This window comes from Chiloscyllium punctatum, chromosome 40, assembly GCF_047496795.1.
Source record: "Chiloscyllium punctatum isolate Juve2018m chromosome 40, sChiPun1.3, whole genome shotgun sequence".
Classification (NCBI taxonomy): domain Eukaryota; kingdom Metazoa; phylum Chordata; class Chondrichthyes; order Orectolobiformes; family Hemiscylliidae; genus Chiloscyllium; species Chiloscyllium punctatum.
In genome coordinates this window covers 65,591,926-65,606,136 of record NC_092778.1, presented here as the reverse complement: position 1 = coordinate 65,606,136, position 14,211 = coordinate 65,591,926, and the positions used below count along the sequence as shown (strand labels likewise).

General features: G+C 41.6%; 1 protein-coding gene across 1 annotated transcript in view; it reads right to left on the bottom strand.

The window, feature by feature from the left end:
* nomo (nodal modulator) overlaps positions 1–14,211 on the bottom strand; it is an 89,368-nt gene that overhangs the window by 26,798 nt on the left and 48,359 nt on the right. The window contains exons 20-24 of the mRNA XM_072560172.1: positions 11,414–11,496; positions 4,680–4,836; positions 3,318–3,444; positions 1,819–1,932; positions 1,096–1,223 (exon numbers count right to left, since the gene is read on the bottom strand). Coding sequence (XP_072416273.1) covers positions 1,096–1,223; positions 1,819–1,932; positions 3,318–3,444; positions 4,680–4,836; positions 11,414–11,496 — 609 coding nt within the window. The remainder of the gene's footprint in view (positions 1–1,095; positions 1,224–1,818; positions 1,933–3,317; positions 3,445–4,679; positions 4,837–11,413; positions 11,497–14,211) is intronic.

Below are 14,211 nucleotides of genomic sequence, written 5' to 3'. Positions count from 1 at the left end.
GGTGAACTTGTCAGAAATTATTTTCTCATCCTGTTTAAGCGTACTACAAACCTTTCCCACATGAAAGACATTCCCCAGGCTTCCACTGAAGATAAGTACTCAGCAGTTCATGACAACAGCTTACAGTGATTTTCCAGCTCATCCCCACTGGATAAGATCTCCGTTCTGCACAGCAGAGATCACTGTACACTGTGCAGAGCAGCAGCCTGTGGCCCTACTGATTGCTGGTATTTCACAGGGATATACAGGGTTCACTTCTATTCATACAAAACAGAGTGTATCTCTCAGACAAAGCACAGAGTTGCATTTATTTTAAAATGTTCCACTCCAGCCCAGCTCTAGGAAATGGAGGTTAACAATCATTTTTATGGAACATATTTCATGGTTTTAACACATTAGAAACAAAGATTACATCAAGTTCAATCATAAAGCATTAAATAAATTCTGCAATGGATGTAGTGTTAGCTTAATGCTTATAGCTAATTTTCACTATAATCAGTAATGTAATTCACTTTAATATTAGGGAATTTTTCATAATGAAATGTAAGTCTAGATTAGATTCCTTACAATACGAAAACACACCCTTCGGCCCAACAAGTCCATACTGACCCTCCAAAGAGTAACCCACCCAGCCCCATTTCCCTCTGACTAATGAACCTAACACTATGGGCAATTTAGCATGGCCTATTCACCTGACCTGCACATCTTTGGACTGTGGGAGGAAACCCATGCAGACACAGGGAGAATGTGCAAACTTCACACAGCCAAGGCTGGAATCGAACCTGGGACCCTGGTGCTGTGAGGCAGCAGTACTAACCAGTGAGCCACCGTGTCACCCTACAGCACTGTGTTTACCTACAGCATTTTATTTTTTTAAATCTTATTCTGCATGAAAATTTGCATTAGTGCAGCAGCATACCAGACTGCACCCCTAAGCTGTTCTAGTTGTTCCTTATTCCTTTACAGAACACACCCACAAAGGTCTGTGCACTAGAACCAACACACCAACTTCTGACAACAACTTGTCTATCATACAGGAAACATGTCCAAAAAGACATTCAGATAGAGAATATATTTCTCCCTTCCCTGACAAACCTGTACGCAGTCCGATAGCCCGTAATCTTGATTTTAAGAGTTTGTCCCTCTTGTATTTCGATCATTTGTGATGCAGGCTCAAAGCGAAACTCCTTCATCATGGGTTTGAAGTAATACTGACCAGGACTCTAAACACCAACACAGAATACAATTACAATATGCAATTATTTAGCATTTGAATGGAAAAAAAATTAAAGAACAGTGGTAGAAGTTTGCATTTTATGTCCAGTACTGATCAGGCTCCATGGTATACGAGCCAACGGCTGTTACAATTTCATTTACACAAATACACTGAAAAGAGAATGGGTGGTAAAGTGCGCTAGATGATTTTGCAAAAAACATTATTCGATTTTTAAGATAATGATTTTCTCTCTCTTATAGAGTACCAAGTGAAATTAGCCCATATAGACTCAACTCAGTCCTTAATAAGCCACAATTAGACAGACAGACTGGCGTTGTGAGAGAATTGGTGAGGTGTACTAATGGACACTCCTCTGAGGCTGGAGAAGGCACAATGTCACACCAATGTAATGGGAGCTTCATTGTACACCTGATCCAGGCTGTACACCACTTCAAACCCTCAATTGGACTCTGACAACAGAAGTAAAACAATTCTCCATTTCCTACCTCCATCAAAATGTTTACATAAAATATAGAGAATAATCTCTAACCAAATTTAGAATTGAATAACTTCACTTTCTGATGAAATAAATTAAACATTACCAGGTTTGCAAAAGTGAGCATGCCATTCTCTTGGGTGAGCAGGTTAGAACGGAATTGTCCTCCACTAAGAGACAAAAGAACTCCGGCAAGGGGTTGATCATCTTCAGTTTTTATCTGGTTATATAAGAGTATATTCCATTTGTATCATTTTAAAATGGCAGTAAAAAGAAAATTCACAATTCCAGGAATACTACTGACGTTACAGTAAGAGTTATGCCAATATCACAATTAATCACTTGTATTAGTCATTATCATTAACATTATCATTATCATAATCTGGTCATTATCATTAACCAGATTAGCTCGAGAAGACACATTTGTTTGTTAAATAGGTTGACAGAGTCTGTTGGCACTAATCCCCACATGATCTTTAAATACAAGTTGTTAAAATTGAATGCAAAAACAATCTAAAGAAAGTTGATTTTATTTGGATCAGGATGTCCCAGGATGTGCTTTACAGTCCCTAAGCAGATGCTTCTTTTCAATAAAACCGGAGCACCCACTGGCTTTAATACTGATCCAAATAGTGCACAAGAAAATACATATCCTAGCTACACTGAGCACTTCAAAATTCAAACATTTAAAAGCTTATACTAAGTGAGCTCTACTATTAAATGTAATTCAAATGATTTTAACTCGAGATGAATCTGGAAATTGTGAAACATATTTATGGAGAGTTCTAGAAGGGAAATCAGGACAGCACAGTGGCTCAGTGGTTAATAGTGCTGCCTCACAGCGCCAGAAACCCGGCCAACTATTTGTGTGGAGTTTGCAGAGTGTCCAGCATAGGTTTCCTGCCACAGTCCAAAGATGTGCAGGTTAGGTGGATTGGCCATGCTAAATTGCTCATAGCGTGTAGGGATGTGTTGGTTAGGTGGGTTATCCACAGGAAATGCAGGATTACAGGGACAGGGCAGCAGGGTGGATCTAGGTGAGCTGTTCTTCGGAGGGTCGGTATTGACATGGTGAGCCATGTGGCCTGCTCCCACACTGTGGGGATTCTGTGACTCTTCACAATATTGTAAATAACAAAAGCGGAGTGATGCGAAAAAAAGTGTGTCATTCCCATGAAAGTCTGTATGAAATAGCATGCCATGTGACCGTGACTGGCAAACTGTAGTAACTAGATATAACAAATGTAATCCTATCCCTTTTATGGTTCACTTTCTTAATAAAATTATCAAATGATCAAATTTATATGCACAAAAATGTCTGCAATATTGGAATGGTGTATTGGTTTGTCATTTTAATTCAACACTCCTCTTCATTTAATTTTGGCTATTTTTGGTGCTGCAGGACGACCACACATTTTTAACCTGATTACTTAATCCATGTATGGATTTTTCAATGTTAACCACAGTGCCTTTGGTGCGAGAATGTGTTTATTTATAAAATATCTTTAACAGACATACTAATTAAACAAAAACAAAATAGATCAAAGTGAACTCAATGATTAGTTAAAATGTACAATTTGTACACAGCACTTAATATTAAATTACCTCAAAAGTAACTCCTGCCAATGCAAACGCTTTAAAATCGCCAACTGTTCCCTTTAATGCAGTCAAAACAAAACCTTCCTTTTGGGCAGTTACAGAATACTCCTGGTCTCTATGCAATGGTCCAACTCTTGTAAATACAAACAAAAAAGATGGTTATATTACTTCTGTGAATCCCAATGGTTTAATAATGTACGTCGCTGGAAGAAACAGAAAAGAAACAGTACTGCTAACACCACATAAATTGATTAGATTTTCACAGCTCCAAACTATCCCTTTATAAGCAAAATACCACTTAATACGTTCAGCTGACCAAGTACAACCAAGTTGTTTCAGATTTTGTACAAAGTTAAAAATCACACAACACCAGGTTATAGTTCAACTGGTTTATTTGGAAGCACTAGCTTTAATTGGGGAGACTGGACACCTCCTCGCAGAGCACTTCAAGGAACAATCAACCCCACTGCCCTGTGGCCCAACATTTCAATCCCCCGTCCCACTCTGCCGAGGACATGCAGGTCCTGGGCCTCCTTCACCACTGCTCCCTCACCACCCGATGCCTGGAGGAAGAACGCCTCATCTTCCACCTCTGAACACTTCAGCCCCAGGGCATCAATATGGACTTCACCAGTTTCCTCATTTCCCATCCTCCCACCTTGCCCCAATCCCAACCTTCCAGCTCAGCACTGTCCCCATGACCTGCCCTACCTGCCAATCCCTCTTCCCACCTATCCACTCCACCCTCCCCGCTGACCTATCACCTCCATCCCCCACCCCCACCCCACCCCCATTTATCTCTCCACCCTGGAGGCATTCTGCCTCTATTCCTGATGAGGGGCTTTTCACCAAAACGTCAATTTTCCTGCTCCTCGGATGTTGCCTGACCTGCTGTGATTTTCCAGCATTACTCTGATCTAAACTCTGGTTTCCAGCATCCGCAGTCTTCACTTTTGCCCAAAATAAAAATATTAAGCATTGCTCTACCCGTAGGCTCACACTGCCCCCATGTGTCTCCATCTGGCATTTTCCTCGGCCTCCTTCTGAAAAAGTCTGCTCCAGCAGTTTCCTCTTGAAATCACTGCCCAACATTTACCCTTTTGTGTGTCTTTCAATTTCGTAAAATCTACTAAAAATCTGTAAACCTTTATCAGATTGAAACATTTACCTGCCAGTGTACATGAGTCCAAATGTAAAGAAAACAACTTTGAGCTTCAGTGTCCACAATGTAAGCTACATGATGATCAATTTCTTGGGTGCAAATTGAGTTGCAATCAATTTTCTTCACAATCTTAAATTCACAAAAGGAGATGCAGCCAAATGATCTTCAAAGCTATGGCACAGATTTCTAAACCTCTTTTCACGTACCTGTATGACCCCTCTTCATTAGTGAATACAGTGATCAATGGTGTTGAGGTTTTCTCAGTGATAATAATCTCAACACCCTCTAAGGCCGGGTATATCTGTCCTTCCAGAAATAGTCCAACTTTCCCTTGAATCTCTATTAGTTTTCCTGGACAACTATCTGTAGCAAAACACAAAGATAAAACAGAAAACTTCAGATGCTGGAGATCTGAAATGCACAGCCTGAAGAACCCTTTAAATGGGTTAACATGGATTGTGGAATCACTCTGTTGTGCAAAGGCTATTTCAAAGCACCTCAGCAAACAGCAAATGAAAATATTTACCAAGTTTGCTCAAAAAAACCTTTCACATTGATAGTTGGAAGCACAGTGCAATTTTTGTTGCAAGAGCAAAGAATCCAATTAGTTTTTTCACCTGGCTAATGAAATACTCTGCACATCGAATCAAAAGTTACAAGGTATTTTTAGAAAAGTCGATAGCATTTAGGTCACCATAACATTAAAGGAGCTTCATTTAAAATTCTGAGAATTAATCATGTCAAAATCAAGTACTACACACAGATTGAAATTATATGAAACAGTAAACACAATTAGTCAGGTCAAAATGATTACATTAACAACATTAACTGAACATACCCAGAATCTATGAAATATCTTTCTAGGCTTCATCCTGGAACATTTCTACTTAATTGCTCCAATATATATGCAGTGTACAACTCTCAATGAGATGATGATTACAATGGCTGATGATTAATACATGAATTAGTTCTGTGCCAGTAATAAAACTGAATTTGTGACTGCCTAAATCGGATAGAAAAAATTGTCACAGACACAACCTCCACAAACAAGGCTCCTCATCAAAAATGTTTGCAGACTCATTATCAAATGCAAATCTGATAAGTAAAACTATCACCTTCATAGTCAAGCCTAATGTTAAGCCTTTCTTCACAAATGTAACCAACATTGTCTAGTCTCACTTCAAAGATGCAATGTGTCTAGTTTAGACCAGTCCTCTTATCTTCCCAATAACAGAGTACCATGCTTATGGAGCACCAATGCTTCCACATATCACAAAATTGTTTCAGTGGAGGAGTCAGCCATTCGGTCCATCATGTCGCTACTAGTTTATCAAATGAGTTTTTACTTCATGCCACTCTCTTGCCTCCTTCCTGTAATCCTGTTCAGTGTTCTCTGTCAAGTAACAATCTAATTTCCTTGCAAAGACTCAAGTGAACTTGCCAAAACCACACACACAGGCATTTCAGGTCCCAACCACAAACTGCATGAAAATGGTTCTCCTCATATTGCTTTTCCTCCTTTCATTAATTACTTTAAATCATTGTCCTCTTGTTTCATGTTTCTTCATTTTATATGTGGGAACATTCTCTCCCCATTTTCTCTGGCCAGACCTCTCATGATCTTGAATATTTCAACCTGATCTTCTTTCAGCCTTCTGTTCTCCAAGGAAACAGTTCCAGTTCTCCGATTTATCTTCATAGTGGAAATTCCTCACCCTGGAACATCCTCTCCAGTACCTTCACACCCATGCTGGATTGGGTCCAGCACCAGAGATGGACCCGGTACTCCAAGCTGAGGCTGAACTAACATCTTATAAAAGTTCAGCATCATCTCTTTGCCCCTTCCTACTCCACCAAACTCGATTGAGCAAGCCTGGAAAACTTCATGTTGTTGACCACTCTCACAACCTGTCCCGCCATCTTTAATGACTAATGCACATATACACCCAGCTCTCTCTGCTCCTGCCCCCTCCTCAGAGGTGCATCTTCGGTTTTATATTGCATTTCCATGTTCTTCCTTCCAGAAAGTATCACCTCACACTTCTCAATACTGAACTTCATCTGCCACCTGTCCACCCACCCAACCTGCTTGCCTCCTCCTATGTCCTCTTCAAGCTCCACTATCTACCTGTTGGGGAATTTTGCCCAGTTAATCAGAGATCACAGACACACAGATCAGACTGAGAACTGACAAGGATTTATTTAACAAACAGCGATATCGTGGAAGAGACTTGACCCAACTGAAACAATCACTGATGGGCTGTTAAGAAGGAACCACAGCTTCTTCCCCGAACAGAGAATACCATGGAGTTTTACACCCTTATAACAATGAAGTGAGAGTTATGAGACAATGGTGCGAGTTGTAAACAAAGAGAAATAAAGTTCATTCATTGAAAAGATTCAAGTGTCCGACAATGAGTTAATTGACTCAGGAGATTCCGATCCTTGGCTGGGGCAGGTGTTAGTGGGCTTCATGTGGTATCAACGTGTTCATATTTTGAGGTTAGATTAGATTACTTACAGTGTGGAAATAGGCCCTATGGCCCAACAAGTCCACACCAACCCTCCGAACAGCAACCCACCCAGACCCATTCCTCTACATTTACCCCTTCACCTAACACTACAGGCAATTTAGCATAGCCAATTCACCTAAGCTGCACATTTTTTTGGACTGTGGGAGGAAACCGGAGCACCACGGGGAGAATGTGCAAACTCCACACAGACAGTTGCCTGAGGCGGGAAATGAACCCAGGTCTCTGGCGCTGTGAGGCAGCAGTGCTAAGCACTGTGGCATCCACAATTGTTGAGGGGGGCAAGAGAAGTACCTATGGTGACTCCTTGTCTGGTACCCTTTGCGAAGGCTTGACTCGTAATGGCAGCAGCTGTACCCTCGGGACATCAGAGGTAGCTGGGCTATTGTGGAGCACGAGGCTCATTATCAGTTAATCTGTAGTAGTATATTCTCATGGTCTGGGGCCTGATGAGTCATGTCCTGAGGTATGTGGGATGTCTGGGGCAGCTGGTTTAGCCAATTTGAGGCATTGTGGGTAGGATCAGTGGCTAGGTGCAGACATTTAGTGAAGTCTATTTTGTGGCCATGTCATGGGAGGCCGGGACATGTATTTATACCAGCTTCCACCACATCCTCTGGCAGCTCATTCACCACCCTCTGCATGAAAACGTTGCCCCTTAGGTCTCTTTTATACCTTTCCCCTCTCACCTTAAACCTATGTCTTCTAGTTCTGGACTCCCTGACCCCAGGGAAAAGACCATGTCTATTTATCCTATCCATGCCCCTCATAATTTTGTAAACCTCGAAAAGGTCACCCCTCAGCCTCTGACCCTCCAGGGAAAACAGCCCCAGCCTGTTCAGCCTCCCCCTGTAGATCAAATCCTCCAACCCTGGCAACATCCTTGTAAATCTTTTCTGAACCCTTTCAAGTTTCACAACATCTTTCCGATAGGAAGGAGACCAGAATTGCATGTAATATTCCAACAGTGGCCTAATCACTGTCCTGTACAGTTGCAACATGACCTCCCAACTCCTGTACTCAATACTCTAACCAATAAAGGAAAGCATACCAAACGCCTTCTTCACTATCCTATCTACCTGCGACTCCACTTTCAAGGAGCTAAGAACCTGCACTCAAAGGTCTCTTTGTTCAGCAACACTCCCTAGGACCTTACCATTAGGTGTAAAAATCCTGCTAAGATTTGCTTTCCCAAAATGCAGCACCTCGCATTTATCTGAATTAAACTCCATCTGCCACTTCTCAGCCCATTGGCCCATCTGGTCCAGATTCTGTTGTAATCTGAGGTAACCCTCTTCGCTGTCCACTACAGCTCCAATTTTGGTGTCATCTGCAAACTTACTAACTGTACCTCTTATGCTCGCTTCCAAATCATTTTTGTAAATGGCAAAAAGTAGAGGACCCAGCACCGATCCTTGTGGCACTCCACTGGTCACAGGCCTCCAGTCTGAAAAGCAACCCTCCACCACCACCCTCTGTCTTCTCCCTTTGAGCCAGTTCTGTATCCAAATGGCTAGTTCTCCCTGTATTCCATGAGATCTAACCTTGCTAATCAGTCTCCCATGGGGAACCTTGTTGACCGCCTTACTGAAGTCCATATAGATCACATCTACTGCTCTGCCCTCATCAATCCTCTTTGTTACTTCTTCAAAAAACTCAATCAAGTTTGTGAGACATGATTTCCCACGCACAAAGCAATGGTGACTATCCCGAATCAGTCCTTGCTTTTCCAAATACATGTACATCCTGTCTCTCAGGATTCCCTCCAACAACCTTCCCACCACCAAGGTCAGGCTCACTGGTCTATAGTTCCCTGGCTTGTCTTTATCACCCTTCTTAAACAGTGGCACCACGTTTGCCAACCTCCAGTCTTCTGGCACCTCACCTGTGACAATCGATGATACAAATACCTCAGCAAGAGGCCCAGCAATCACTTCTCTAGCTTCCTACAGAGTTCTCGGGTACACCTGATCAGGCCCCTGGGATTTATCCACCTTTAACCATTTCAAGACATCCAGCACTTCCTCCTCTGTAATTTGGACATTTTGCAAGATGTCACCATTTATTTCCCTACAGTCTATATCTTCCATATCCTTTTCCACAGTAAATACTGATGCAAAATATTAATTTAGTATCTCCCCCATTTTCTATGGGTCCACACAAATGCAGCCTTGCTGATCTTTGAGGGGCTCTATTCTCTCCCTAGTTACCCTTTAGTCCTTAATATATTTGTAAAACCCCTTTTTGCCAAAGCTATCTCATGTCCCCTTTTTTGCCCTCCTGATTTCCCTCTTAAGTATACTCCTACTTTCTTTATACTCTAAGGATTCACTCAATCTATCCTGTCTGTACCTGACATATGCTTCCTTCTTTTTCTTAACCAAACCCTCAATTTCTTTAGTCATCCAGCATTCCCTATACCTACTAATCTTCCCTTTCACTCTGACAGGAATATACTTTCTCTGGATTCTTGTTATCTCAATTCTGAAGGCTTCCCATTTTCCAGTTGTTCCTTTACCTGAGAACATCTGCCTCCAATCAGCTTCCAACAAGTTGGTTCAAATGGGCAGCACGGTAGCTCAGTGGTTAGCACTGCTGCTTCACAGCGCCAGGGCCCAGGTTCTATTCCCACCTTGAGCGATTGTCTGCGTGGGTTTCCCCCCGGGTGCTCCGGTTCACTCCCACAAACCAAAGATGTGCAGGTTAGGTGAATTTGCTATGCTAAATTGCCCATAGTGTTAGGTGCGTTAGACAGGGTAAATGTAGGGTAGGGGAATGGGTCTGGGTGGGTTACTCTTCGGAGGGTTGGTGTGGACTTGCTGGGCCGAAGGGCCTGTTTCTAAACTGTAGGGAATCCAAAAGCCTTTAAGAAATTCATGCTGACTCTGTTCAAATAGCCTGAATTTGTCCATGTGACTATTCATTTTATCATAAATGAATATTTCCAGAGGTTTCTATACCACTGATGTTAAACTGACTGGTTTACAGTGGCTTAACTTACCCTTGCAGTGTTTTTTGAACAAGGGCATAACATTTGCAGTTCTCCAGCCCTCTGGCATCAACTGAGAGTTTAAGCAAAACTGAAACATAAGGGCCTGAGCCTCTGCAATTGTCCTCATTGCACCCAAGGATACTGAGGGAAGTACCTAATGAGTTTGTGCTTTCTCAACGTTAATACAGCCAGGCAATCCAATACCTCCACATCAAATTTAAACCCTTCTAATGACCAAACTTCTCCTTTCACCATGGCTGGGTACATTCTTCTTCAAATACTTATACATGCAAGACAAGTACAAGACAAGCTCTGGAATTTAGATGAATACAAACCTTAACTTTCCAATTAGTTACTTCTCATCCTTTCGTCAACTAAAGGAAGTCACTGCCTTGAGTCAGGCTCCTTCTGGTTCCATCAGCACTTAACCTTTTCCCTTACTAGAACTTCAGTCATCTTGAATTTTGCCTCAAATATTACATAGGCCATTTTTAAAAATAGCATTATAAGTGAAGAAACCTTTTCTAAGAGGTACATAAGATTAACTAGATCAGTGTGTCAAAACTAATGCATGAATCAATTCTGGTCCATACATCTTGGCAATTCACCTTGCACATTCAAAACATCTAAATTAGCTACTGAACTGGACTTGCCATATAAATACTGTGGCTAAAGGAGTAGGTCAGAGGCTGGGAATAATGCAGCAAGTAACTCACCCAAGCCTGTCCACCATCTACAAGGCATGAGCCAAGAGTGTGATGGAATACTCTCCATTTGCCTGGAAGGGTGCAGCGCCAACAACACACAAGCTTGACACCATTCAGGACAAAGCAGCCTGATTTGGAAATATGCCACTGTTTCTGCCTGGTCAAAACCCTGGATATTCCCCCCCTCTCTAATAGCAGCATGAGTGGTCAGGGACTGGAAACTGGCTATCATATTCATGTTAACGCAGGATCCTAAGAATTTGCATGCTTTTTATAATTAACATAGGCATTCAAAATTCAGTGAATTAAATGAGTGTAAAACAGTCAAAACTTCACAATTAGATTACATTAGATTACCTACAGTGTGGAAACAGGCCCTTCGGCCTAACTAGTCCACACCGACTCTCCGAAGATCAACCCACCCAAACCCATTTTCTTCTGACTAATGCACCTAACACTATGGGCAATTTAGCATGGCCAATTTACCTGACCTGCACACCTTTGGACTGTGGGAGGAAACCGGAGCACCCGACCCAGAGGAAACCCATGCAGACACAGGGAGAATGTGCAAACACCACACAAACAGTCGCCCAAGACTGGAATTGAACCTGGGTTCCTGGTGCTGTGAGGCAGCAGTGCTAACCACTGAGCCACCGTGCCACAATCTTTTAATCTGTAATATTAAGTCTTCAAATTATGTAAAAGGTTACCTCCAGTAATGACAGTCTCCACTGATGGAGGGTAGAAGAGAAGTTCCTTTGATGAGGGTGTGACTGTAATCTTTTCTCCAGCTCTATCAGAGAAAACAAGAGAGGTTTACAATCAGTAGTGGTATCAATACTACCACCCATCGACCATGAAAACGGAGTGAGACTCTGTCCTGTAAAACTGAACAACCAAACAGACAAAAAGAGATAGAAATTAATTTTAGAAAATACAAACACTGCAGTGGAAGAAAAACATGCATCAGATTTTTAAACATAAAAGCTAAACATGATATAATTATAAATCTAAATTCCAAATGTGGTTTAATGCATTTCAAACCAGACAGTTCAGGAGGATTAATGTACAACAATAGGGGAATAGCCCCAAAAACAAACTCCTGATACCCCGTGACACAGAAATGAGTGGAGAACAAATGTTGAGATAGATCCAGAAATGTAACTCCCATTCACAGTGTATCTTTGTAACATTATGGTAACGTGGTCTGTAAAATCTTAACACAGTGATTAATCAGAACGGCAGTCTCCTTTTTAACCGCATAGATTTTATCAAATATTATAACAATTGACAACCTGCAAATTTGTTGCACAAGACGATCACAAAAGCACACAGCAGGATTAGGAGGTGACAAGAAAATTGACCATGAAATTTGGTGAATGTGCGACAAAACACTTCAAGGCTGCTGCAGCAGCAAGTGAGCCTTTGGTCACAAGTCATTTATAGGCCTGTTGACGTAATGAGCATTCTTGTTTTGAAAGTAATCCGGAAGGAAAAGAAAATGGTCAATTTTCTAATTCTGAAGGATCTTCTCAGAGCCAAGAGTGTTCCTTATGAGTACATTCTCAGAGCTGAGACTAATGAATGGGAGACATTTAAAGAATTTGGTTACAACCTAATCAGGTATTTAACTTCATAAAGTAACAGAATTATGTTCATAAATTACAGCCCAACCCAAGTTAATTTCAGTGAAAATTAAAACATTAATATTGACCATAGTACAAAGGAACAGGAGGAGGCCATTCAGCCCCTCGAGCCTGTTCCATCGTTCAAGGAGATCATGGCTGATCTGATGATTAATCCCATGTACCTGCCTTTGGCAGTTCCATATCACTCAAAACCTTTGTTAAACAAAAATTTATCTAAGTTAGATTTAAAATTACAAACTGATCCAGCATCCACTGCCATTTGTGGAAGAGACTCCAAACATCTACTATCATTCATCTTCTAAATGCCATAAAATTAATTATTGGGTCTCTGTATGTAACTTTCCTAAAAGTAAAAGTGATCAGTGACTTTCTTCACCAGTTTTACATTTTTGTGAATTATCTAAGAATACTGAACTCAATCTCTTCCTTAGTACTTTAAATAGCTGTAAGACATTCTAAGTTACCTTTTAAACTGTCTCTTCTAACTCAAGGTAAAATGGAGTAGTGGAGACAGACTTGTGACTGACTAGTTCTGTCTAGCGACTGGCCCATGGGGGCAAGAAGCCAGGGCAAGTCCCGTTGAAAAGCTTTCACATGTGGACAAAGGGCAAAGCATTAAGCATTGTTACAGACACTCGGGCTCTCATAATCTGTCAGATTGGTGCTGCTATGCCAGGCAGAAGAAAGGGCTGCTGGATTGACCAACGGAACCCGTGTTTAAGGAAACAAGGATTTTCGAAAAATTACAGACCATGGAATCATCAAACAGAACCTAACAATGAGGAGCCCATTTTGAATATGCTTAAAGGATTGAGTGAAGGGGACTTGGTTTAAAAGTACACTGGAAGATTCACCCAAGTGAAGCAGGGATAATTTATTGATATGTTGGGAAAAGTTGGACTTTCAATTTAGGACATGTCTCTAAGAATGTTAAATAACATTAAACACAACATGGGGTAGTCCATCAAATTTACTGTTTGAAGGGAAAATACCTGTTCCTTGTTTATTATATTAACTTGTTATTAAGTAATGTTTAGTCAATGTTGATTTTAGGTTATGTATTACAGCATAAACCTTAAAACGTGTCATTTTGTCACATGATCCAGAGCAGTGGAGGACTCTGCCTGTACTCAATGAGAGTTTAGAAGGCTGAGGGGGATCTCATTGAAACGTACAGAATACGGGAGGCCTGGATACAGTGGATGTGGAGATGATGTTTCCACTACGAGGTGAGACTAGGACCCAACAGTACACCTTAGTCTGAAGGGATGACCCTTTAGAACTGAGAGGACGAGGAATTTCTTCAGGTAGAGGATAGGGAATCTCTGGAACTCATGCGGACACACAGGGCAAAGCATTAAGCATTGTTACAGACACTCGGGCTCTCATAATCTGTCAGATTGGTGCTTGCTACGAAGGACTGTGGACGCCAAGTCATTGAGCGTATATAAGAAAGAGATAAGTAGGTTCTTGATTAGTGAGGGCATCAAAGGGGAGAAGGCAGAAGAATGCAACTGAGAAAGACATCAGCCATGGTAGAACAGATCCAATTGGTCAAATGGCCTATTTTACTCCTATATTTTATGGTCTTATGGGAATTCAGATTACATTAGATTCCCTACAGTGTGGAAACAGGCCCTTCGGCCCAACTAGTCCACACCGACCCTGCGAAGAGTAACCCACCCAGACCCATTTCTCTCTGGCTGATGCACCTAGCACTATGGGCAATTTAGCATGGCCAATTCACCTGACCTGCACATCTTTGGATTGTGGGAGGAAACCAGAGAACCCAGAGGAAACCCACACAGACGCCAAGAGAATGCGCAAACTCCACACAGACAGTCACCTGAGGCTGGAAT